We start from the raw sequence: 24,961 nt of genomic DNA, 5'->3' as shown, positions 1-24,961 counted from the left end.
CTGTTGGAACTGTATAACTGAAAGTATAAGTAAAGATGGAAAAAAGTTGGTGGAAAGGAAAATAGCTCTTCCAGGCAGAACGACAGTTTAAGTTTCTTTTAAACTGAGCAGGAAAAGATATGTGAATCTTTTTTGGGCTTTCCCCAAAAAATGGATGTGTGATGGTGGTGCTGGGAGTTGCGGGTGGCAGGTTATTTATAGACCATTGGAATAATTTTTATTTTAGCCGCTGTTTGAATTTTAGGGTTATCCTGCAGCGTACAGAGTGGCTCAGACACCAGCAGCTGCAGCAGCCACAGCAGCAGCAGCATACAGTGATGGGTATGTAGAGGCTTGGATTAACATTAACTGTGTATTTATTTAGAATAAAAAACCTATTGCAGGGTAAAGGATTTTTAAAGGGTACCGGGATTATTAGCACTGTCCTTTCCACAGGCAACCTCACAAAATTACCAGGCTGCTAAATGACGAATAAAATATTGCCCCTTGTTTTAATGGCCTTCTTTTCCTAGGAAAAGAAATTGATTACCCCAGTGAGGAAGCCTATTGGGTAATATCTGGTCCATGAGCCTAGGATTCCCCACCCACCCACCCCACCCCATGCCACCATTTTGACTACTGATGTTTTCTATGATGCAGGTATGGACGGGTCTACACTACAGCTGAGCCTTACCACCACACAGTAACCCCTGCCTATGGAGTTGGTGCCATGGTGAGTCACTTCATGAATGGGCCAAGCATGCTACATCTTGAAAAGATAGCTGGGCAGGATCAATTATCATGCTGTCCAATCATCTACTGCAAGCCAAGAACATTGTACTGCTTAAACCCTAGTGATAGAAATGCCGAGCAGATAAACAGCATCCCTCCTTGGTTGGAGAAGCAAACATTTGCACATTGAGAGAGGAGCTGTGCTTCCTGGATCAATTACATTTGGCGTAGCCAAATCTTATATGGCAAAAGAGAAGGGCAACTAACAAAGGGTTGTTTAGTAAAAGGCATGGTCATGCAACCATTGCCAATTAGAATTCATAGATCTGAAGAATACAGATTCATGTGGAAAGAATAAAACTATAGTTATATAGTTTTTCCCCATGAAATATAAAACACACAGATGCAAGATTCTTTATCCATCTCCCTCAGGCTTTTCAAAGCCACAACTCTTAGTGTGTTGCTTTATAAATGAGAATCGGGGCCCTTTTTTAAATTTTAAAATCTTAATAAAGATGGTTCTTGGTTTACAACCATTCGTTTAAAGACCATTTGAAATTATAGTGGTTCTGAAAAAAAATTATTTCTGATCGTTTGTTGCACTTAACAACCATCACAGCAACCCTTATCAAAGTTCAGGAGGTTGGCAACGGGCATGTATTTACAATGATTTCAACATGCTAGGGTTATTTAACAACCATCACAGCAACCCTTATCAAAGTTCAGGAGGTTGGCAACGGGCATGTATTTACAATGATTTCAACATGCTGGGGTTATGTGATCATCATTTGCAACCTTCTGGCAAGTAAATTTGATGGGAAAACTGAATTTGCTTAACAATTATGCAGTTAACTTATCAACTGCAGTGACTCACTTAATAATCATTCCAAAAAAGGTAAAATCAGGTGAATCTCATAAACAACCACCTTGTTTAGCAATGAAAATTCTGGTAGTAAGAACCGTATCAAATGAGACATGATTGTATTACTGCAAAATGGCCAGCGGGCGGCAGTGTTCACTTACTCATTGAGAATGTTTCTGTTTCATCAAGTGCATGCTAGCCTAAATTGCACAAGTAGTAGGATTCAAATTTTGTTTCTTCATTTCCCTGTTGAATTATCTTTAGTGGAAAAATACTTTTTAGAACCAAAGCTCCCATCTCCCTTATAGGGAAATGCATCAGTGCAACTTTAAACCTTGACTCCTGGGACAACAATGTTAAATTGGATCTGAAATTATGTGTTAAATTGATGAAGGACAGTAAAAGTGGGTATTAACAGGCAGCAGGAAAGTAAAATAGAGATTAGGGAGGGTATTAATTTTTTCCCCTAAAAGGAATAATTCCTTTTATTTAAATCTATTCAGCTCAAGGAGGGTGGGAGTTGTGGACCTGTATCCTCTTTTATCAATTAGGTTTTGTTACTTATTCCTCCTTAAAATTCCAATGCTATTGCCTGTGATTGAGTTACAAGTGGAAAAGAGTCTTTCCTTGGAAATTGCATTGAATCATTCTGTGGCTTCCATTGCTTTGGGGTCTTTCTGTTGCGTTTCAAAGGCAGCTCTCACTTCTCCTGCTTGCTTTCTCTGTTTCTGGCAGGCCAGTTTATACCGGGGAGGATGCAATCGCTTCACTCCGTACTAAAGGACCAAGCACTGGGGCTAAGCAACCAGCAGATGGCACGGATGATGGGATCCCAGTGCTGAGAACCTTGTCTCTCTGTGTGTGGGTGTGTATGAGTCTTTGTATGAAGGAGAGAATTAGACCATTGGTGTGGACATCTTCCATCCAGCAATACATTTGGTACTAGGGACTGCTCAGGAATTTTCCCTGAACCCATAATAATTTTTAGCGTTATTCATAATTTGGGCTTCTTCTGTGTCTTCTGGTTGGGTAGAGACTAGCCGGTGGGCAGCAAACCAAATCAAAATGCAGATCAAATGGCAGAAACACAATTGTAGCTAAATTATGAGTCTTGAGCTCCACAGGTATCCTTTTTCAGTTAGACTGGTGAGGCATGTTTGGGATTTGAGAACTCCATTTTATTTCTTGAACTCTATCCAAAAATTCTCTCAACCATAAATAAAGAGGCTTCCAGCCTTTGTATTGGATCTGGTGCATTTTTAAAATCTGGATTGAGGCTCTTATAACTGTTATGGCCTCAGATAAGGAACCCTGGGATGGGAGCACTAGTTTCACCTGATCAAATATTCAAACACTGTAAAATAATTGATTTCCAAGCCTGTGGGGTCAAAACAATAGATTTACACAGTTTACACTAACACAGTTTTCACAGGAAACTTGGGAACTATTATTGGAAATGACTGAAATAGTCAGTCCAAACCCTCTCGTGTTACACTTCCCACAGTTCCTGAGGGAGAAGGCAAGCTAGTTTTCCAGTTGATCTCTAGAGATGATATGGAGCAAGAATGGAAAACATGCCACTCTCTTGAGGTTGTTGGATTCCAGCTCCAGACATCTCTGGCCATTGGCTGGGAATTATCTGGAAAAGTCCATCTGGGGGGTCATATGGTCCCTGCTGCTGCCAGGTCACTTAGATTCTTTTGCAATTCTCTGCTTTCTCCCCTCATTGCCTATTCTTTTCCTGCACCTTGACTGCTCATTTATATTTTTCTCCTTCATGCTAGCTCTCACTCGTCTCTCTTTTTTTGTGCGTGTCCTTTCTTGTATTTCCTATCTGCTTTGGGTATCGGCTCTGTAGCTGAAACAAGGCTCTTATTCTCTGTAAAATGAAAATCAAGTTTTTGCTTACAAATGTTCCCTATTTTTATTCAGTTATGAAAATATGTCAACAAATTTCAGATATCCTTTCTCCCCACACCCCCACCTCCAGGGGCCAGGATGTAGAAGAAATAGTTCTGTTTGCAGGAGTTTACTTGCCTCCAGAGAAAATATCCTTTTCCAAGAGGCAACTACTAAACAAGCAGGCAGTACTTTTTTCATAGTTCTTCAATACCTCTCCTGTGCAAAATCCTTTTTTTTTTTTTTGGTTTGAGTTGAAGAGCAAACTGCTCCTATCTCCCTATTTTCAACTGACTGGGCTGGGAGTAATATCTATTAATATTGGCAATAAGATGCATCCTCCATTCATATTAAGGGCACAGACTTCCTTACTGAGAACAGGGCCAGCTGTGTGGCTTTGCCTTCAAACATTTTGTCATTGTTTCGGTATATCCAGCATGCATCAGTTGGATCACACTTCAGTTTAAAGTTAGGCTGGCCCTGTTGCATCAGTTCAACCCATCTGTACAGTATATGGGAAAGCATGCATATGTACAGTGTATGCATTATACATTGCAGATCCACCATTGCATTTTAAGTTTTCAACATTTTTTGGAAATGATAACAATACATACTTTTACACTGCAATCTGTGCACTTAAAAAGACATTTGGTATGAAATGTGCCTCATACTCCTCTCTTAACCATTCTGATTTTAATCTACTAATTTTATTGGGATTGATCTCCTAAATGTAGAACAATGAATGGGGAAGAGTTGTTATTTTTATATTAAAATGTGAATGATTTAGCTGGAATATAAATAAATACTTTATTTGTGGATAGAGAGGAAAGATCAACAAATTAGAAATACCGGAAACTTGAAAGTCACTGATTGGGAAGTTTGCATCTACTGACATATATGCTGATATAGATATACATACGCATGGGTGTTATTTTAGGACTGAAACCTAAGGACTTTTTAAAATGCATTTCTTTTTTAAAAGCAAATATATTTAATCATCATTTTCTTCTAAAGGCTGTTGATCCCAAAGCAGAATCTATTTCTGTTTCTGGCAATTTTGCTTCACTGTATTTCTGAATTTATGTTGCAGTGCCTCTCAAGTTCACAATGCAATATCTCAGGGAAAAAACCTCTCTATATAGATGCTTGTTCTCCTTTCTGCTGTTTCCACATTACTGTAATAAAATCCTGATTCTGGCTAATTTCTGTTACTCTGCCTCTTCTTCTTTCTTTTCTTCCATCTTTTTTTCTATTGCTGCATCCTTGCTCTTTCCCTTATTAAGAACAATGCTCTCTTCATTTCCACCAGGGAGGTGGGGAGGGAATGGCGGCGTGGCAGAGGGCTTTCTGAAATGGGCAGGCTAAGATCGGAAATAGGCATTCATTTGGGAAATGTGGCTGAAAACAGAGAAAGGGTTAATTTTATTTTTAAAGCTGCCAAACAATTTAGGAAATGATGATAGAACAAAGTAACCTGTGAGAAGCGATGCAATTCTCAAAGTATCTCCTAAAAGCTTTATGCCTGCCCCTGTTTAAAAAGGTTTAGCTGCTAACACAAGCTTTTCCACTGCTCTTTGAAGACAGGAAATCCAAAGTAATAAAATAGGGCAAATATGTTGCCATTTTTAGAATGGTTTCTCATGAAGCCATTATGTAATGCTGTTTTTTTCACTGTATCTGTATTTGCCTTGAGCACCCCGAGACTCTGAAAGGTGTCCTTTGATGAATTATGTTTCTAGTATGAATTTAGTGGGCAATTTTGGCTAAATTCTTAGCAAGCATAACAGGAAATGACCTAATTATTAATCAAATTCGTATTCTGACCAACTCCCAACAACTCTGGGTACCTCAAACAACTCAAATAAGCAAAATACAATAATAACCAGTTTGAGAATTATGTGTACTTACATACACACGCAGAGAGACAGATTAAAAGAATCAAAGTTGGGTTTTTCTGTTTGACCCAATTCACTACCCCCAAAAGCAAATGAAGTGTATCCATGACTTTGATCTGAAATGCTATAAATGTGATATGAAGTGCTGTTGTTTCTGACTCCACAACCTACTTTCCCTCCTAATATGCTGCTTTTCCTAAACTAATAGTTTGTCCCACCCTGTTTAAGAAGGCCTTTTCTTGGTACAATCGCAGACTGAACTAAGATCTCTTGCCTTCCTAGAATTTATTCCCTCTCAATTCTGTTGAAAGGCTGATCTTTCTCTTAGAACCCCTGCCCGTGTTTCTAAAAAAATAATTTTCTGGCATAGTCATCCCAATTAAACAAGACTCTAGACAGTGGGGTTTTTGCATCTTGAGTTAAATGACTGGGACAAGAATCTACTGCAGTTTAACTTACTGATACGGCTATTAAAGATGTAGGAGCCCTTCCTTCTTTTGTGCCTGGCTATCCTTGTACAAACTAGGCTACAGCTGCCTAGTTGACACTTGCCTGCATTTCAAGTAAAAATTAAATCCCTGCAAGGAAAACTAAACATTCATAAGAATGAGAAATATTTTGTGTTATGTTTTCTCCTCCTGTGCTCATTTTGAAATTGGAGAGAATTCTTGGTACCTGGTATCCTCCCATAAGCAGGCTGAAATGAACACAGGAGCACGTAGTCCCTCCTGTCCGTTGGATTCTGCCCTCCCATTGCTACACATGCAGATCAGATTTGCAAATGAGATTCAGGATGTTTTAAAGGCATTACTGGAACATAAACGCCACAGGCCTCTATGGCATTTATTTCTGCATAAATGAATATCAATGAGTGGATAATTTGAAAAAGAGAGGCTCCTTGCATCTAGAAATACATTTTTGTTGTGACATAGCTGTCCAAGAGAACAAATGATAGATTTCTATTTCGTTTTGCAATCTAGTCCTGCTCTAATGTTATAGTTTGAACTCCTTTGCATGCCTTTGCTTTCCATTAAGCTTTGCTCACTCTGAGGCCGCATCACCTCATTCTTTGCTTTTCCCTGTTGCTTCGTTCCTCTAATAGTTTACTCTCATACTTTTCCTCTCTTTCGCCTCTTACTGTTTTCCTATAGCTTTGTCTCTTTGCTTTCATGCTTTCTATTTGTGTACATAGATTCCCACCATTTTTTTTGCTTCTTTTCCTTTTCCAGCTGAGGTTTAAATTAGACAAGGTACAGGATAGACACGGATGGTTGGCTATAAGTAAGAGAGCAAATGGCCTAACCTTTCCCTCCTTTTTTTGCTGCAAACTCAGGAGGAGATTTTGCTTCCCCTGCAGAATGAAAGCTCCCCTTAAAAAGACAGATTTTTCACAGTCAGCTTCTTAATGGGAACAGCAGTTTGGCAGCTTTCTTCCTCAAATCCTTTCCTTTACTAACCTATTTGGCTCAGCCTCTCCAGATAAAGTTTTTAAAAAAGGGATGGAAAGATATATGTGACTGGCTCCTTGCATCACATTTTAGTATAGTATAGTGTTTTGTCACCAATAGAGATAAAGAAGAAAATCATATTGGTAGCAGCAGGATTTTTTTTCCTTCTCAGATTTTATCTATTGCTTATAATCCCCAGTCGTAGGGCTTATACAGTTCCCATGTTAACCCATCAAATTAAACCATGGTTTGCTTAGCCACAGTTTTTTTTAACTAACTACAATTGGCTCAGTTCACACAACATATGGACAAACAAAGCTTTGTTTACAATGTATTTTGCACAATAATGAAGATCAGGCCAAACAAACTGCTGTGATTCTGTGTTGCTTTCTGGTTTGTTCCTCAGCTTCTTGGAGTTTAGCTGCACTCTTTCTTCTCTCTGTGTGTTCTTTGACTACTTGCAGATTCTTTCTAGTTTGGCTCATTGCTTGCTTTTTCTTTGCTTTTCTTTGCTCTTCTCATGCACATGTGCTTTCTTTCTTGCTTGCTAGCTGATTTTTCTCTCTACAGTTTCATTTCTGCGTGCATTTTTGGGTGAATTCTTAAGTTTGGTATGTTACAATATACTTAATTATAACTATATTAACTGCTTTTGAAAAATGAGGCTATCTCTTGTTCGCTAAATCTGCAACTCTCAGCATTCCTAATTTGTGATGCTGGCTCAATGGGATTGGGAGTTGTAATCCAAGAACAAAGGGCTGCACATTCTCTAATCCATTTTAGAGCTCAGCAACTTTGAACACATCTTTTCTTGCCAAAATGCTTCTGGTCTTGAAGCACGTTCTTCCTATAGTCCATAGGAATAATCAGTAACTAAAAATGAAGGCTAGAAGTCATTTTGCATTGCACCAAATTTAAATTACCCTGGAAATGTACTTGTGGCACGTTTTTCTCTCTCTTTCTAGCGATGCTATATGCTATCCAGCTTACTTCTCCCTGAACTCTCACTGCCTCTTCTTTCTTGTTCAGCTTCTCCTTGTTTGCTTTTTTTCTTCTACATGCTTGCCTTTTCTCTTTGTTTCCTCTCCTTTTTCTTGATCCCATGTTTGCTTCTCTTGTTCCTCCTATTTAGCAAAAGCCAGTGTAGAATGCTCATTAATGTTTTGTTTGCCTCTATTTGTGGTCTTTTGACAGTGGCATGCATGTATTGGGGGAGGGGGGATTTTGCATGCATTGGCCAGATCCTACTGTTCTTAAGCCTTGTCCCTACTTGCACCTAAACATAACACAATATGCCCTGGTAATATCCCATTTCTAAAGCTTTTGATAAAACAAGGCAGAACTAGCAAGCTACCTATTGACTTGAGTATTTATAATCTAATGTTAGGAGTCCAATATGTCTATGTAAGAAGTAGCAGCACTTACATGGTTTAAAATTGAAGATATGCAGAGATTGCAAAACAGGACATTTCCTGCCTAAATGCTTATACTCTGGTATTGTTTTTCACTAATAAGAAAAGGTAGTGGGAGGAAACGTATTTAAGGAATTTTTTTTTCCTGCAAAAATCTCAAACCACATAAATTTAGGAGAACCTTCGGTGCTGCTATGCATGTCTCAATAGAACTGCTCTACAGCAATTATGCTTGCTGAAGCTGTGACTTTGCCTTCATCTCTTCCCCTTGTTCATCACCATGAATGAGACGGATTCAAGTTCTATTCCTCCCTTTTTGGTGCCCCATCAAGTGCAGCCTCAAATTGTGGGAAATCTGTCATGTTGTTATTTTGGAAGGAAGCCAGATGGTTGGCATGAGCAGGAAGAAAGACAACAGGCAGAATAGAGACAGGCAAATGGAAGAACCCGTTCTATGCCAAGATAGCTTTCTGCTGCTTCACGGGTTGAGGGATAGCACTACAACTCAGCAATGGAGAAAGACCTATGCCCAGTACAGCGGAAAACAATTTAAGCCAGTTTCACTCATAGCTTGGGGATAAGACAGAGGCAGTGTCATAGGGATCTGATATATACAGAGGCAAAAAAAGATGTTATCAAGACATGTTTGGTAACTGACTTACTAATCTTTCTTCTTTTCTCACTCTTGCTTAGGCTGAATCATCATCTTATACCCTCCAGTCTCTTGGCTGGCCTTCTCCATTGAATGTTTGCTATCTTTTTGCAATTTTCTTCTTGCTGCTTCTTTTTTTCTTCTCCAAAAAGCCAAGCTTTTTACATTATCTAAACATATACTCATCCACGTGATGTAAAGAGAGAGAGAGGAAGCATTTGTTATCAAGAAGACAGAGCAAAAATAAATTAATAATGATAATAATCCCCATCTTACCTTCATGTTCTTATGCTTAACTCATCCCTTGCCTCTGGTTCAGTTCCCGTATTAAAGTAAGCCAGCTGGAAGAAGTCTTGAAAGAGCAGAATGTGGGAAAAGGGAGCAAAGCAAAGTGAATTATCATACTTGCTTCTCCTTTACATTCTGTTTAGTAGGAAGTAGAGACCATCATTCCTCACAAATGAGAGGATGGATTGAGCAAATAAATTGCCATCTTGTCTGGATCGTAGTTGCTGTGCTGGACCTGCCTACCAGTCTGCCTCCCATTTTTGCATGCTTTTGTTCTCTTTCTCTGAGTTGTGCTTATTCTCAGTTTCTTTTTTTCTCTTCGTGGTTTGAGGGTCTATCAGTAATCCAATAAATATAATAAATAGCCAAAAGACAAAATTAAGGACCCTTCCTCCCTCTCCTTCCTTCCTTTCCTCCTTTCCTTTCTTCCTCCCTCCCTCCTTTCTATCTTTCCTTCCTTCCTTTTCTTTCTTTTGTTCTTCCTCTCTCTCTCTCTCTCTCTCTCTCTCTCTCTCTCTCTCCCTCCCTCCCTCCCTCCCTCCCTCCCTCCCTCCATCTCTCCCTCTCTCTTTTACACTTTCACAGTAGGTCTGTGAAGGGAGAGCATTATTTCCTGATTGGAACAGTACAAGACAACAGATTGACCACCTTTTACGAAATAGCAATAACAAATTTCAGGAAAGCCAATATTGATTAAGCATTAGGAGATCTCCAAGTCCACTCTTGAAGGTTTTTCTCAATATCCCCTTCCCATCCTTGTTTTTCTATTTCCTTAATATTTCCATATTACGAAAAAAAGTAGCACTACATGCACTCTTACATGTATTTCCTGCTTCTCTCCCCCTTGAAGGATGCAGTCCAGAAGCTAACAGCAAGGCAATGGGTGTACTTTGCAATACAACTCACATTTCTAGAAGCCATTCCCCCTTTGCTAACTGAGAACAACTGGAATTGTAGTCCCAACTCATTTTAAAGGTGTTACATTTTGTAGCCCAATAGGTATCACTCTTCTTCTTTTTCATTATCTTTTTTCTATTCACATAATTTTGTGCCTCCTCTTCTGCATTTCTGCTGTGATATTTTAATTTGGTCTTGTAGTTGGTACTGGTGCTTATCCTGTCTTTACTGTGGCCATCACTTTTTTTCACTTCCTGTTGTCTTTGCCTATCTCTTTTTAACTTAACTGCTTGCTGTCTTTACCTCTGCAACACTATGTATATACTTCCTTCTTTTGCACACTTGTCTTGCTTGCCATATCTTCTTCTTTCTTCTATCCTTAAAGCCTTTCCACCATTTGCTTATCATGATTTCTCTAAGGATGTTCTAAACAATTTTGTCACTTCATTGAAAAGCAGCTGCAAGCTTGTATTTCTGTTCTACTCTGTTGCTATGCAGCTTTTGTGCTATTATCAATGGTATCTAGCTATCATTGCTGAATCAGGACTAAAGTATTTTTGTTAATATACACAGAAAATTATTTGCATTTAGAATGTTCCTATATATAGAATCTATATACAGCCCATGTTTTTCTCTTGCCTGCCTTTTTTTCTCTCTCCATCCTCCCTGCATCCTGCACTGATTTAAGTCTGCACTGATCCCCCCCAACCCCCACCTCAAGACTTTCATGCATGGTGCTCAGATGATGCATGCATGCATCATCTGCTTTAAATCATCTCCTTAATAAAACCAGCTTTGTCTGGAATCTATGTTTTCAAAAATCTTTTGATCATTTTCTCTCAGTAATTGCATTCATACATTTATATTGAACAGCTGCGAAGTGCTTTTTAATATTGTGTGATACTGTGCTTTTTCCTTTTTTACTCTAGCTTTATTTGCCCAACCATCTGCACACACTCTTTTCACTCTGTCCACTTATCTTCCATTCTTGTCAGGGGTTGTCCTCAACTTTTTCCTGCAATATAAGAACTACTTTTAGAATTTTCCCCTCTCTTTTGCTTCCTCTCCTTTATTTCCTTTTTCTTGTTTTCCTAGTCTGTTTCCGTTTTTTTAAATTATCTCCTTTATTAAGGCAACAATTAGGGTTGGGGGAGGGAACCAGCACTAGTGACAAGGATGCGATTGATTTGAATTAAATTTTAATTAGGTGTGGAGAATAGAATAAGCATCAACTTAACAGTGAATCTGAATTTAGTCTATAAAAACAACTTACTCTCTGCTCACTCTTCTGTTTTCATTTTCTGCTTTCTGCTTCTCTCAAATGTGTCCAAAGCCATTTCTCCTTTCCTAAACCAATAGCTTCTCTTTGCTTTTGCTCACTTTATTTTCTTTTCCTTTCTTTCTTTTCTCCTTCTCTTTTTTCCTTTCTCTTCCTTTCCCCTTTCTTATCTTTCATCTTTCCTTTTTCTCCCCATCTTTGCATACTAATGAAATAAGAGTTGAACGGCCTTGTTGAATGGCCAAATCCTTGTGGACTTTCTAATTTACCCATTTTGCTTTCTCCCAATTCCTGGCCTTTCCTTTAAAATTTCTGTTTCTTGCTTATTCACTTTCTTCTGCTCTATTTATGCATACTTACTTGTTCTTACTTCTCATTATATTTCTTTTCCTTTGCACTGACTTTTCATGCTTACCTGTTTTTGTTTGTGCCTTTGTAGAGACTGTGTTTCTCCCCCCCCTCCCCCCCCCGCCTCCTTCTCTTTGTCCTTTGTCTCTCTTCTCTGTTGATTCCATTCCACTTCTCAATCTTTCTACATCCATCTACCTTTTTGGCTTTATTCATCCCAGAGCTCTAGCAGCACTGCAATGAAAATCATTTTGGTTTCTGGGCTTTACAGATGTAGAGGCCATTATATAATATGCATTATTTCAATTTCTGCAGCATATAAAAGATTAGCTACTCTGTGTTTGAGTGTCTTCCAGGACACCTTATTCTATAGTCCTATCTTGGTGGTGATCCTGCTCCAATGGCCAAGGGTTCTAAAGACATAATTATTCGTAATAATCTTACTTGTGAATCTTAAGTCTAGTTGAGCTTTTGTATGACCATAGTTACTTCAGGTATTTGGATGCTAATGTTAATCCTTTTATTTCCTGATACTCACCTATTTTTTTTCTATTAGTCTCTTTTCTCCCTGCTTCATGTCCTCTTTCATTCCTTCCCCTTAACATATCTGTACTGCAGTTTTCCATGTCTTCTCCAATTTACAGTTTCAATCAATCTGATGACGTTAAGACTTTTTTTTAAGCAATCATGAAATAATAAGCAACAGGGATTTGTGCAATAAACTACTCTCTGACTACTCTTCCATACAATAAAACTCTGATCTACATAAGAGAATATAGTCAGGGGGGTCTGCTTTTGGTCTGCATTGATAATATTTGTCAATACAGGATGGTATTAATGGAGGTGACCATTTTGTTTCTTCTGTCCCCACCTTGAATTTAATAAGGCAAGAACATCTGAGCACCTCCAGATTATAACATTTATGAATATTATAGTGGTATTCTCATTGTTGTCTGTGCCTTCTCTATTAGATAAATTACTTTTCAGCAAAATTTGGTTAAAATAGGACATGTATTGGCTAGCTGTTCTATCAGTCACAAAGCACTCTCTCTCCAATTTTTAGAAACAAACAAAAATAAAATATGTAAGAACATAATCACACAAACCATATGTGTGTATATATGTATGTAAGAGCCAGAAAAGGTTAGGAAAAGGAAAACACACTCATACTATCACCACATTTCCATTCACAGATCTGTTTATATACAAGCAAAGACTATAATCACTCTGTGAAATTTATAAGTAAATAAAACATTTGCATACATTTTTTAAAAAGCTTCTGTACATAGATAATTCAGCTAGTTACTTGCCAAACAATATCTAATCACCACATCACAGGAATACACAGGTACACTGCTAATTTGCAATATGAATCCCATGGTATGTATGAGAGAAAAGGTGGATATTTATTTATTTATTTCAATAATTCTCTACATCAGATTTTGTGTTGCTACAACACTATTTATGTTTCTGAGAGAAAAACATCTAAGGATTGGAAATCGTAAGATTAAAAATCACAGTGTATTCATTGTACAAAGCAAGTCCCATAGCATGACTCTCTGTTCCTCCTCTTATTTACAATGCTAATTATTGTTCAATATTTTCAAATAATGTGTGTCTTGTATTTCTAATAAAATGGATTTTCATTTCATTAATGTTTGCTTTTTTCCCCATCTCAGAGTAATGTAATGCTTATTCTAATTCTCCGGGAAATAGAATTTCAGTTATTTCGTAGAGTTTGATTTCATTGGAATGACGTGGCAGAAGAAGAATATAATAATTGCATTTGTGCACAAGTAAACTAATTGTAAGCATAAGGTTCAAAGCCATTAATATTCCAAAGGAAACCTGCAAAAAATTTAATCTCATCAAACAAACAAACCAGGATTCTCAATGCTCTTAGGCAATTCAGACTCAGCTTTTTGATATTGTATGCTTCTGAATTCGTGTTTTAGGATTGATCCTACATTATTAATTGTTTATAGAAGTTAAGTGTATTTATGACTTGAGTCTGGCTTATTTGAAACTGTACAAAATAATGATTTTCCTTTTGATCACTGAAGTTTTGTGGACGGTATGGGTTGTTTGTTTTCTCCTTGATGGAACAGTATGTTCTGCCACACTTCCTAGGCTGAAACTGACCAATATTCTCTTCAACACTAGAGATTTATTATTTTACACCTGCAGTTTATTTCTTCCTGCATTAATTGTTTATAATTTCTCTTTTCTTGGTCCTCTTCCCATTCTGACTTCCAAATCTAAATAAAATCATGATCAGAGTTATTGAGGAAAATCCTTGTTTGCAAATTTGGCAAAATGCTATCATGTCATGCTCATACCTCATAGGGATTTTTAAAGACAATACAAGGCTGGCTGATGTTCTTGGTTAGCCTTTTTTAAATGTAATCTTCCCTTGCAAAACTTCTTATAGCAACTTCTGTGGTTATTTTTTGTTCTTTTTTGGTATACAAATAAGAAAAAAAAGGTACAAGCGTTCTGAAAAATATGGATCAGGGGTGAACAATATTAATTTATTTCCTTGTGTGGTAGAGGAAGAGGAGATTATTTTTTGTTAGTCTACCACCAATGGTTGCTTGGGTCAAAATGGTGATTGGATGACTCTCTGCTCTCTCCTTTAGAAGGAAAGGAGGACAATGCAGAGTAGCTCATGGGAGTTCCTTGAATACAGGTATCCAGAAGGAAGATGACCACAGGGTGGATTCAAACTGTATTGTAAGGGTTTTGTTTTAGACTGATAGGGAGGGGAGGGAGGGCAAAGAAATTCTCTTGGCCTGAACTTTTCTCCTCCAAAACATGATGACCCGAATGTCCCAAAGGGGAATTTAATAGTCAATAGTCCCCTCTGTTAAGATCTATGGTAACTATTTTTACGGGTGGGTGGGTATAATTGTAAATTTACAATTCTTTCTTAGTAGGCACAACAAAAACATAGTACATTATTTGCTATAGTTACATTTGAGTACAAGCTAGATAATTCATAAAATATAGAAGAATTAAGATTTGTTAAAAAAAAATCTCTCCAATTATGGCTGTTTGATTTTAGTCATATGTTCTGTTTGCACTGTTATACTAGTTCAAACGATCCTTTCTTCAGGCCTGCAGTTTGTTCTAGTTAGTAGGAGATGCAACCTGCAAATTGCTGAATAAGTATAAAAAGCAACCAGGGAAAACAATAAATTATTCAAAAATAATAATGGAGTTAGGAAGGTCTTGAGGAGTCATAACGGGTTCAAGCCTAGGCAAAAAGCTTATTTGTTGAAAAGTTTGGGGAGGGGGAGGGAGTAATCTACCCATCTGTTTAAAAACCTTTGGAATATATATGGACAATTCAAAGCTATATTGCCTTAACAGGATGAAAGATGAGTTTTCTCTTCTAATAATTGTAAAGGAAAATGTAACCCTGACAGATGTCACCGTGATATACTGTGTATCCATTATAGAATGAGATACATGCTAAAAGTTGTAATTCTATTCCAATCTGAAAAATTATTATTAATTTCACTAAACCATATGATCCTTCAAAATACACTCAGCTTTGTCTTTTAACAGCAGCAAGGATTCAATATATTTTTATTGAAAAATATTTTGGATTCTGTTTTTTGAAGAATGACGTATTCATTCATATTCTAAATCGTGGGAATATACTTAGTGTCTAGAATAATTTCACAAATCTAATATAGTATTTAATTCAAATTGGAAAACATTCTTGGGCTACTCTCTTATTCACGGTATTGTACCACATTGAAAAATTGTAGAGTTCAAATCTTTAATGTATAATTTAAACTTGCTATCAATAGATTTTTTGAATGGCTTGAAATTTTGAATGGCTTGAGTTTTTAGTTTTAGTTTTAAACGGAAACAGAATTTAATTTAATGGATATAAAATATATGAACTTCTAGTAATGCAATAAAATATATGACAATTCATATTTGTTGCTTACGAAATGTATTTCTCTACCTATACCTGTTTGTTATATTTGTGCCATCTATTTCTTATATTCTTTCAAAATTGTGTAACAATAAAATGTGGGGGCTTGCGCTTCTGTGCAATAATTCTGGTGCCTTTCATTTTTAAAAAATAAATTATATTTTATTCAAACATACTGAAAACTCATTTTTCCATAAGATTTTTAGACATGAACTTTCTTTTTTTCCTATTTAAGACACTATTCATTAACATAAGTACAGCATATATTTGCCACACGTCACTGCACAGTCAGCCAGAAATCTCTGGTAGGAAATTGTAAAATGGTTTAGAATAACTCTACTAAATGTGGAATCCCAAATTGATATTTGGCCAGATTTTTGAAAAAATCAGCTTGACAGCAAACATCAAGGCAAGAAGATGCTGAAAGGTCTTTAGCATATTGATGCTATAAATTTTAGGCCATTTCCCAGGAAAATCTGCAGTATTAGGCATTGACCACACTTTGCACTGTTTTTCTTACTGAGAACTTCCTTGCTTTTGACTCCTTTGGGCATCAGCTCAGTATTATGAACAGAGAAAAATTCAATGACTCATCTAAAAAGCATCGTCTCCTCTTACGCATTTTAAAATCAGTCTCCTACCCATTCATTCAATTCTTACTCACCCTGAAGAAAATAGATGGATATACCGAAGTAACTTTCAAAACTACAACACTACAATTCCATGAAATATATCTTACATATGTATCCACCTCAAACAGGTTATAAACTCAATAATCCTGTCACCCCCCTTAAATTAAAAATTAGGTTGGGCCAAAGGTCCAAAGTGTGCTCTCCCTCTCTTTCTCTGTCACACACACACACACCCCAATTCATGTTCTGAATTCAGTTAATGATCATGGGGGGGGGAGATAAAACACTTCATCATTTCCGCTTTATTAGTTGCTCCTTATTGTTTAGATTGGGTCTGAATAATATAATGTAATACTTGGAGCCAAAGATGGAGCAGAGTAAACCAGCACTGGAGGCCAAGATGGAGAAGATCTCCACAGTGACTGTGTATTTTCCTTTTGTGCTTAAATAGACGGGAACAAATGATACCCAAACACTACAAAAGACCAACATGATGAATTTGGCCTCATTAAAACGGTCAGGCAGTTTCCTAGCTAAAAAGGCTACAACAAAGCTGATTGTAGCTAGAAAGCCCATGTAACCTAACACAGTAAAGCATGGTGGCTGATCCTTCGTTACATTCAAGTATTATTTCTCCAAAAATGGAATGTGTGTCTTCATTCGGGAAGGGTGGAGAGATTCCCAACCATAAAACACAAAGGCCTATTTGGAAAAGAGAACAATAAAACACAATGGAAATGGCCAATCTCTTGCCCATCCATTTCCTCATTCTGGATCCTGGTTTGGTGGCCATGAAGGCAAGAACCACAGTGATGGTTTTGGCCAAGATGCAGGAAACAGTTATGGTGAAAATGGATCCAAAAGCCACTTGTCGGAGGAGACAGGTCACTTTTCTGGGTGGGCTGAGGAAAAGGAAGGAGCAGAGAAAGCAGAGCAAGAGGGAGAAGAGGAGACCGTAGGTGAGATCCCGGTTGTTGGCACGGACAATTGGTGTGTCCTGATGCTTAATGAAGATGACCAGGACCTGGACTGTGAGCAGAGAAAATAAAACAGCAAAAAAAGCTAAGCTTATCCCCAGAGGTTCTTTCAATGAGAGGTAGTTGATTGTCTTCGGAATACAATGAGATTTATTCTTGTTTGGATAGTGATCTTCTGGACACATGGTACATACATCCATGTCTAGAAAGAAGAGGTGCAAAGCAAAGTAGACTAAGCTGATTTACAATGTATTTATGGAAAATTCTGGAATCATCCACACAACCAGGCTTTACAGCAGAAAATTAGGCTACTATTCCACATAGGTAGGAATGTGCAACACCATCCAACACCTCCTTTCCCCCATTGGGGAAGGACCCCCCCCACACACACACACACATCATTTCTTGCTGCATATGAGAAGCAATGTCTTCTAGGAAAAACAAGTCTAGGCTTCAGTTCAAAGGACATTTTGTTTCAAACCATCTACTCTGAGCTCTGTTACGCTTCCTTTCTAGTCACTGGTTGCAATGCTGTATGGCTATTTTGTATTTGGGCGAAGAGCTATCTAGTCACTTCTGAAATGATCAAAGCTGATGTGGTGGATTTTCCTTTTTTGTTTTTAATTCAGTTGGTGAACCAATTAAGTGGTGAGTCTCCCAGTGATCCCACCTCTCCTCCTGCTTCTGCACCATTTACAATAAAAATAGTTGCTTGTCTCTCAGATACCCTTAATGAAAGGTACCTTTTAAATTATTTTATAATGAAAGTAACCCTTTGTGAGAGTGTTCACTGTTGTTTTACCTGTTGTATCTGCTAGCAGTTTTCCTATTAATAAAAGGGCTTGTTTATCAACTGGGATTATCTGATTGTGGACGCTGGATTCAAATGAACTAGATAAAAATAATCTTGGTCCAGCAAATATTACATAGTGGAGGTTTGCTTGTACAAGGGGTCTAACCATGGAGACCACAGTCTTCAAAGAACAACCATAGAAAGAAAAGTGATTTATGCTTTCTTTCATGGCAGGGAAACCAGAGAAATGCACCAATTGGAATAAGCATTCTCTGGGAGGTACATAAGCATTCTCTGGGAGGTTACCCTGGCCAAAGAACTGGCCTATGCATGAGAAGCTAGCAACTTAAGGATGCATTGCAGACAAGCCCTCTGTGGTGTCTCTTACCCTTCTCAGGTGAAACTTTGCCTGGAGGACATGGAGAACAATCATAGCAGCAGAATTTTGCCCCTTCCTTCTTCTTTTTGCTGGAACCCGGAAGGCAATTTGGGTTACATACTGAAACAGGTGGTACCTGTCCATTGGAAGAAAAACATGGACATAAATCATAAATAACATAAATGCTCATATTTTGCACAATAGATGCTCATGGTTCTACTATTAAGATGGTCAGGTTTTACAAATTATTAACATCCTTAGATCATCAATTCTTCTGTGAAATCTGAAACCATTTCTGGAAGAATTGTTTCCTTTCAAGATCTAAAACAAAAATTGAACCTAGCATTTCTTAATATGCTTTTCCTTCAATATAGTCATTATTTCTGAATTGTTTCAGATTGTAACCTTTAAAAAAATTTTTTGAATCTATGCTTTTCTTGAAGAAGAATTTAGAATCCAAATGCCAGCAGTACAGCTAGTCCTCAACATCATCATTTCTTTAGTGATCATTTGAAGTTCAGGCATTTGGCAACTGCCCCATGTTTGCCACATACTACACTGGTTCTTTAGTGCAATTCTTTGCAAAGAGTAATAAATGGCACTTTGATTCATCTCTCAGTTTTGTTTCCAATTTCCATCCATCCTGGTTCCCACCTGACGAAAGCTATGGTGCCACACCACTTTGTTCTCATCAATGGTAACTCTCATGCCTGGGGAAGCCATCACATCAACTTTTCCAATCTTGACTCTCATAAAGGAATTATTTGGAAAAATGACTAAGTTGGTAATATCAAATCCAGTGTTTAACTCTTGGTGCTTCCCCCAAAACACTGTTTCTCCGGCACTGTTATTAAATGTCACCCACTGAAGAAAGGGATGCAGCTGCATTGGAAAAGACATAGAAACAAAGAAATAATTTAATTAGTTTTTCCATCCAAAGATTGAAGGATCTTTTTCTCAAAGTTTTCTCACCACAGCCCATAGTCACTAACAGATGATAGTACGTTCAGTGTGGCAACACCAATAACAGTTGTGATACTTGTATTCTGGTGAAGGGACATGAAATTTCAACAAATCTGTTTGGTGGAAGGAAAATGGTGCACATAACTATCTGGACCTTTATTTTGCAACTCTGGTTCTCTCTAAGAAAAGGACTCACCTGCCAAGCATGCAGATCCTGAAACTTCAGGTTCTCCATTTCCATTACAGCTCCGTGTTTGGACTTGGATTGATAGAAGGCATGTAAAGCATGTGCCACAACATAGACAGCATTGTAGACACTGTAGCTGTGGCCAGTCATGCTCATTTCAAAGGTCAAGGAAGGAAGGCTCTCCAGTTTCTCTTGTCCGCTGCAGGCTTCACTGTTATGTTTTGTCATCTTGGAATCTGGAAATAAACATCTGAATGTTTGTGTCCAGAAGTGCTCCAGAAAACTGTCTTCATGCGTTTGAAAAATATCTCTTTGTTGGAGAAAGGATTTGAACCCTTGAACTTCACCTGAAGGAACTGTGAAACTTATGGAGCCATGGAAAACATGAATATCCTCCCTCATTTGATAGGATGTGGATGCAAAATCCAGCTGAGCAGTCATAATCCACACCTTGCCCATGGATGAACGAGTCCTATTTTCCATTTCACCTAATCCGATTAATGTTTATAAAGAAAACATGGAGAATATTTCTCAATGGACAACAACAGCATTGGCTTTGCTTTTGATTATAACTTGATGGATGTGAATCCAGTTTTGCATCATGTTGAGATATTCCTCTATATATGTGACTTTGGGGATTCTCTCCGAGAAAGAATAGCAGTTGCCTCTTTGTGAAAACAGAAGCTGGAGTTTCTGCAGAAATATCTCTCCACTTTCATTATCCACAGCAACAAGTCCAACCCATTTCCATCCAAAATGAAGAAGTAATTCAACAACACCGGTATGCTGGTAAGCTTCATTTGACACCATTTGATAGAAAAAAGGTGCCTGAATGTAATCATCTGGAGCGAAAGAACCATAACTGAGCTAAAAGGCAAAGAATATTGATTTCTGGCAATTGTGATAGATGAAATTTGGATTTTTATTTAGCACACTGTTATATTAATGAAGAAACCTAATTTAGAGATAAGCAGAAATGTTTTACATCAGGACTAATTTGGCTAATATTCACATAGTTTCTATCTTTACTTAAAGATAAAGCTATAAATGGAATAGTCTGCTTACTGTGTTTTAAGAATAACCCTAGAAGCAAAGAAAAACATTCCATTAGCTGTGTGACATTTGTATCTAAAGATATAGTTTTGCAGAAATTGGGATTTTTCATTTTTTCTAAGTGTTCCGATATTGAATGCAATGTATTTCTTTCCAAAACAAAAGAAAAAGGACTAACTTCTTCCATAACTGTTGCCAAAATTTCTCTGATACCACACAATTCTTGATTAAAAGAAGAAATAAGTCCCAAGCTAAATTCGTACTTGTGGCATGTTGTAGATCATCAAGATTGATGACATGTGCAGGGATGTATCAAAATCTAGTCCTTCAATGACTGCCATTAGATTTTTCTGCATGTTGCATCTGTAGTTGGGTACAAATCTATCCCGAATAGAAAGAAGACCAAGTGTAGCCTGGTGGGTCATCCTTTCATTGAAGTAACTGTCATAGATTTGGAATCCCAAGGTGACATTCGGTAAATTATTGGGGTTCCCATTGATCTCCTTGACAGCAAACACCAAGGCCAGAATGTGCTGATAATTCTTTGGTACAACCCTAGAATGAGAATAGTACATCCAAGCAGTTATCATCTCTTTATTTAAACTAAAGGTATGTCTCCCTTTCTCTTTCTTGAGTTTCACTTATTCTGTTGTGGTCCACCAGCAGCTGTGGAGCTGGCAGCAGAGTCGGACAGTGAGGAGGCTGTGTAGGACCATGGGCCAGGACCATGTCTGGGGTCTGGGGAAGGCCTGGACAAAGGCTCTGTGTTGGAGGCAGAGATGGGCCAGGACCATCTGGGAGTGATACACGGACTCCAGAGCCTCCAGAGTCGGACAGCAGAGAGGCAGAGGAACAGGAGAAGCCTGTTCCTAGTGCATGCATGCACAGAGCTGCCAGAAGGCAAGAGCAGCTAAAGCAAAAGGGACAATTTGGGAGTAAGGCCAGGAGATGATTGGACCCTACTATGAGGCTTAAAGGAGCAGCAAAGGCTCTTGGGCTCTTTGTAGGAAAGCAATGTTGCAAAATCTGTTTCCAGTTGGCGTCTCTTGTTTCTGAACTTCATGGGGCTTTGCCAAGAAAGGCCTTTGGCAAGGTGCCAAAGAAGATAAAGGTTTGTGATAAACCCAAAGGACTTTTTTTGAAGGACTTGTTTTGGAATTAATTTGGACTAAGCTGGGAATGAAGTAATTCTCAGCTGTTATAATAAAATAGGTTTGTTTGGGACTAATTGTGTCTTGTAATGACTAAGTGAGCCTAGGTCACAACATATTCCCTGTCATAACTATGTTCAATATTAGTATTGCAAAAACTATGATATTTTTATAACTTTCATGAAAATCTGTCCTGATTCCAGAGATAAGATCAAAATGAAAATCCAATCAAATTATAATTACAAAATATTCTAAATGAAGAGATTTCAAAGTACTACATAACCAACAAAGTGAAGACTTTAATGCAGTGGTGAAATCCACTTACCTTCACTACTGGTTCAGGAACAGGAGCATGCAGGAGCGTGCGTGTGTCTCTTCTGGTAAAAAAGATGGTAAAAAAATGGGACGTAATGACATCCCGGTGGGTGGACGGAGCCTCCCACCGCTGGTGCTACTGGTTCAGCGAACTGGATAGAACCAGGGGGATTTCATCACTGCTTTGATGACAAGTAAAACTCATAAAGACAGAGACAATACATCCTAACAAAAGAAAAAGAATCCTCTGCCATTAAAAACCAAAGCAATGGTACTTAAAAAGAAGCATGAAGAGTGAACAAGACCATAGATATGGTTTCAGATGTTTGTTCCAATCATAAAAATATAATATAATGTAAACTGTATATACCATATCCTTTGACAACTTGTACATATTCATTTAGTAGTGAGCCCTATTCTAATATGTTGATCATAAACAATTGAACAACCCCCTAACATTTTTTTATTTACTTCTATGAGCACTTCTTCCCAGAGTTGTTCAGAGCAGTAGAAATTAATAACTAAGATATAACATAAAAGGAATTAAATTAATAGATTGCCTAACAAATTGTATCTAATATGAAAGGTTCTGAAGTAGTAATCAGCATAAAATTCTAATAATGAGAATAATAATCAATAATCTTTCATCACAAGAGAAATAATATAAGTTATAAATATTGTGAATTGACTATATTTCAATTTAATACACAAACATACACTTAAAAAAATTAATAATGTCTTTTTATACATCAAAGTATAAAATATCTTACAGGAGATTAAGAGTTTTAGAGATGGGTAGATGGTCTGTGAAGGCTTCATTATCTAGAAAAGATAGAAGATGAGAGGTAAGCCCACCAATGATTAAGTCACCTGGCTGATCATACTGGTGAGGGATGTGGAGCAGTTCATTGAGGCTGCAGAAATGGACTTTTACTTGGTGTACCATAAGAGGCAGCACTAAGAATATCAGCTCTATAAACCTTACCATTCAGAAGACAAATAATCTCCTACACAAGAGACATGGGCATGGGCCTAAGGCTAACAGCCTCTTATGATGGCACTTAATTGTTTGGTGTCCTGGTTGAATTCTGGGAGCTGAAGAGAAGAACTGGACTTTTTAAACAGTTTCTGCTGTTTCAGTTGTTGCAAGCAACATGGAGAGTTAACAGTCAATGGAGGCCTTATTGAAAGATTATAGAGAAGATAATAATAGGGTTCTTTGACAGCAGATGTCTTGAGAAAAAATAAGAAAATATGTTTACTGCCTTTTTCCTCAAATGAGTTCTTAACTTTTTTGAGAAAGCAAAAAGAATAATGCAATGAGACAAAGAAATGTTGAGTGTTAGACTGAAAGAGCAAGAATAGGGCATATGATAGCAATGCAAGACATACCAGCTAAATGAAGTGATTCCAGATATGTTAGATTGCAAATTCTGTCATTCCTTTCCAACAATGGGCAGACCTAAAATGTCTGTGCGGTTCCTTTTCTCCATCCAACATCTCTTCCACAAAGCTGGGCTACCTTCCCATGTTTATTTATTTATTTATTTTTCAGATTTCTATACCGCCCTTCTCCTTCCGGACTCAGGGCGGTGAACAGCCAAATATAAAACATTCATACACAAAAGTTAAAATAGATTTAAAATAATTAAATAAAATTTGGCCCATAATTTAAAACATTTCAATTAAAATCAATATCAAATTTTAAAACCAACCATAAAATCAGGACAGCCCGGCTAACTGAAAAAAGTAGGTTTTAAGGGCCCGACGAAAAGTCCGGAGATCTGGGATCACTCGTATCTCTGGGGGTAGATTGTTCCAGAAGGTAGGTGCCACCACAGAGAAGGCTGTCCTCTTGGGGGTCGCCAGCCGACATTGTCTGGCCGACGGCACCCTGAGGAGGCCCTCTCTGTGGGAGCGAACTGGCCGGTGGGAGGCAATTGGTTGCAGAAGGCTGTCCCGTAAGTACCCCGGCCCTAAGCCATGGAGCGCTTTAAAGGTGATCACCAACACCTTGAAGCACATCCAGAAGTCCACCAGAAGCCAATACAGCTCGCGCAGGAGAGGAGTCACATGGGAGCGCCCCGTCGCTCCCATAATCCCCCGCGTGGCCGCATTCTGCATCAGTTGGAGCCTCCGGGTGCACCCCAAGGGGAGCCCCATGTAGAGAGCGTTACAATAGTCCAGACAAGAAGTGACGAGTGCTTGAGTGACCATGCGTAGGGAGTCCCGATCCAGAAAGGGGCTCAACTGGCGTATCAGGCGAACCTGATAGAAAGCCCCCCTGGCCACGGCTGTTATATGCTCTTCTAAAGACAACCGTGCGTCCAGGAGGACGCCCAAGTTGCGGGCCCCCTCTGTGGGGGCCAATGATTCACCCCCAATAACCAGCGATGGCACCAGCTGGCTATACCGGGACACCGGCAGCCACAGCCACTCGGTCTTGGAAGGGTTGAGTCGAAGCCTGTTTCTCCCCATCCAGACCCGCACGGCCTCCAGGCACTGGGACATCACTTCCAAGGCATCGTTGGGATTGTCTGGGGTGGAGTTGAAACTTCCACCACCACCAATTATTCTGTCCTGAATTTTGGTATGCTTGATGCACCTTACTGTGAAGCTGGAATGCTATTTGGCTGGCCATACAGCTTTAATATGCAAAATTCTAAGTATCATGATATATGGTTTCCTTGGCTGAGAGTCTAGTCTCATCCATCATTATTCACCATGTAAAAAGCACCTCCTCTAGTGGGCAGACATACTGTGTGGTTCCTGCAGTTTCTTCTTTTTCCCCACCCATGAGAGACTGTGTGGAGGAAGTGGAGAATGAGGACTTTATATGAAAAAGGCAGCATAGTCAGATATTAGAAATGT

At 38.3% G+C, this 24,961-nt stretch overlaps 2 protein-coding genes across 3 annotated transcripts in view; one reads left to right on the top strand and one right to left on the bottom strand.

The window, feature by feature from the left end:
- LOC117669046 (RNA binding protein fox-1 homolog 1-like) overlaps positions 1-4,674 on the top strand; it is a 34,554-nt gene extending 29,880 nt beyond the window's left edge. For both annotated transcript variants that reach the window (XM_034423148.3, XM_034423149.2), the window contains exons 10-12: positions 245-321; positions 640-712; positions 2,309-4,674. In XM_034423148.3, the coding sequence (XP_034279039.1) occupies positions 245-321; positions 640-712; positions 2,309-2,353 (195 nt within the window). In that variant the 3' untranslated portion in view covers positions 2,354-4,674. The remainder of the gene's footprint in view (positions 1-244; positions 322-639; positions 713-2,308) is intronic.
- An 11,889-nt stretch (positions 4,675-16,563) lies between these two features.
- LOC148114058 (extracellular calcium-sensing receptor-like) lies at positions 16,564-21,124 on the bottom strand. Its single transcript, XM_087893661.1, has 5 exons — positions 20,888-21,124; positions 19,581-20,438; positions 19,076-19,303; positions 18,431-18,557; positions 16,564-16,853 (listed from the first exon to the last, which is right to left on the bottom strand). The coding sequence occupies exons 2-5, from the start codon at positions 20,052-20,054 to the stop codon at positions 16,564-16,566; spliced, it is 1,119 nt and encodes a 372-aa protein (XP_087749787.1). The 5' UTR covers positions 20,055-20,438; positions 20,888-21,124.
- Between the last annotated feature and the right edge of the window lie 3,837 nt (positions 21,125-24,961).

The sequence above is a fragment of the Pantherophis guttatus genome, chromosome 4, assembly GCF_059756535.1.
Source record: "Pantherophis guttatus breed Tessera chromosome 4, ASM5975653v1, whole genome shotgun sequence".
Classification (NCBI taxonomy): Eukaryota; Metazoa; Chordata; class Lepidosauria; order Squamata; family Colubridae; genus Pantherophis; species Pantherophis guttatus.
The sequence above is the reverse complement of the archived record's forward strand: the minus strand, read 5'-3'. Positions and strand labels throughout refer to the sequence as shown.

Bases quoted from the DNA above. Each gene is read 5' to 3' on its own strand.
- LOC148114058 (XM_087893661.1), bottom strand. From the start codon at position 20,054: ATGGAAAATAGGACTCGTTCATCCATGGGCAAGGTGTGGATTATGACT. The intron at 19,304-19,580 runs GTGAGTCCTTTT...TTTCCAATGCAG, and splicing joins AGGATCTGCATGCTTGGCAG to CTGCATCCCTTTCTTCAGTG. The intron at 16,854-18,430 runs GTAAGAGACACC...TTACTGTGTTAG, and splicing joins CAAAGTTTCACCTGAGAAGG to GTTACATGGGCTTTCTAGCT.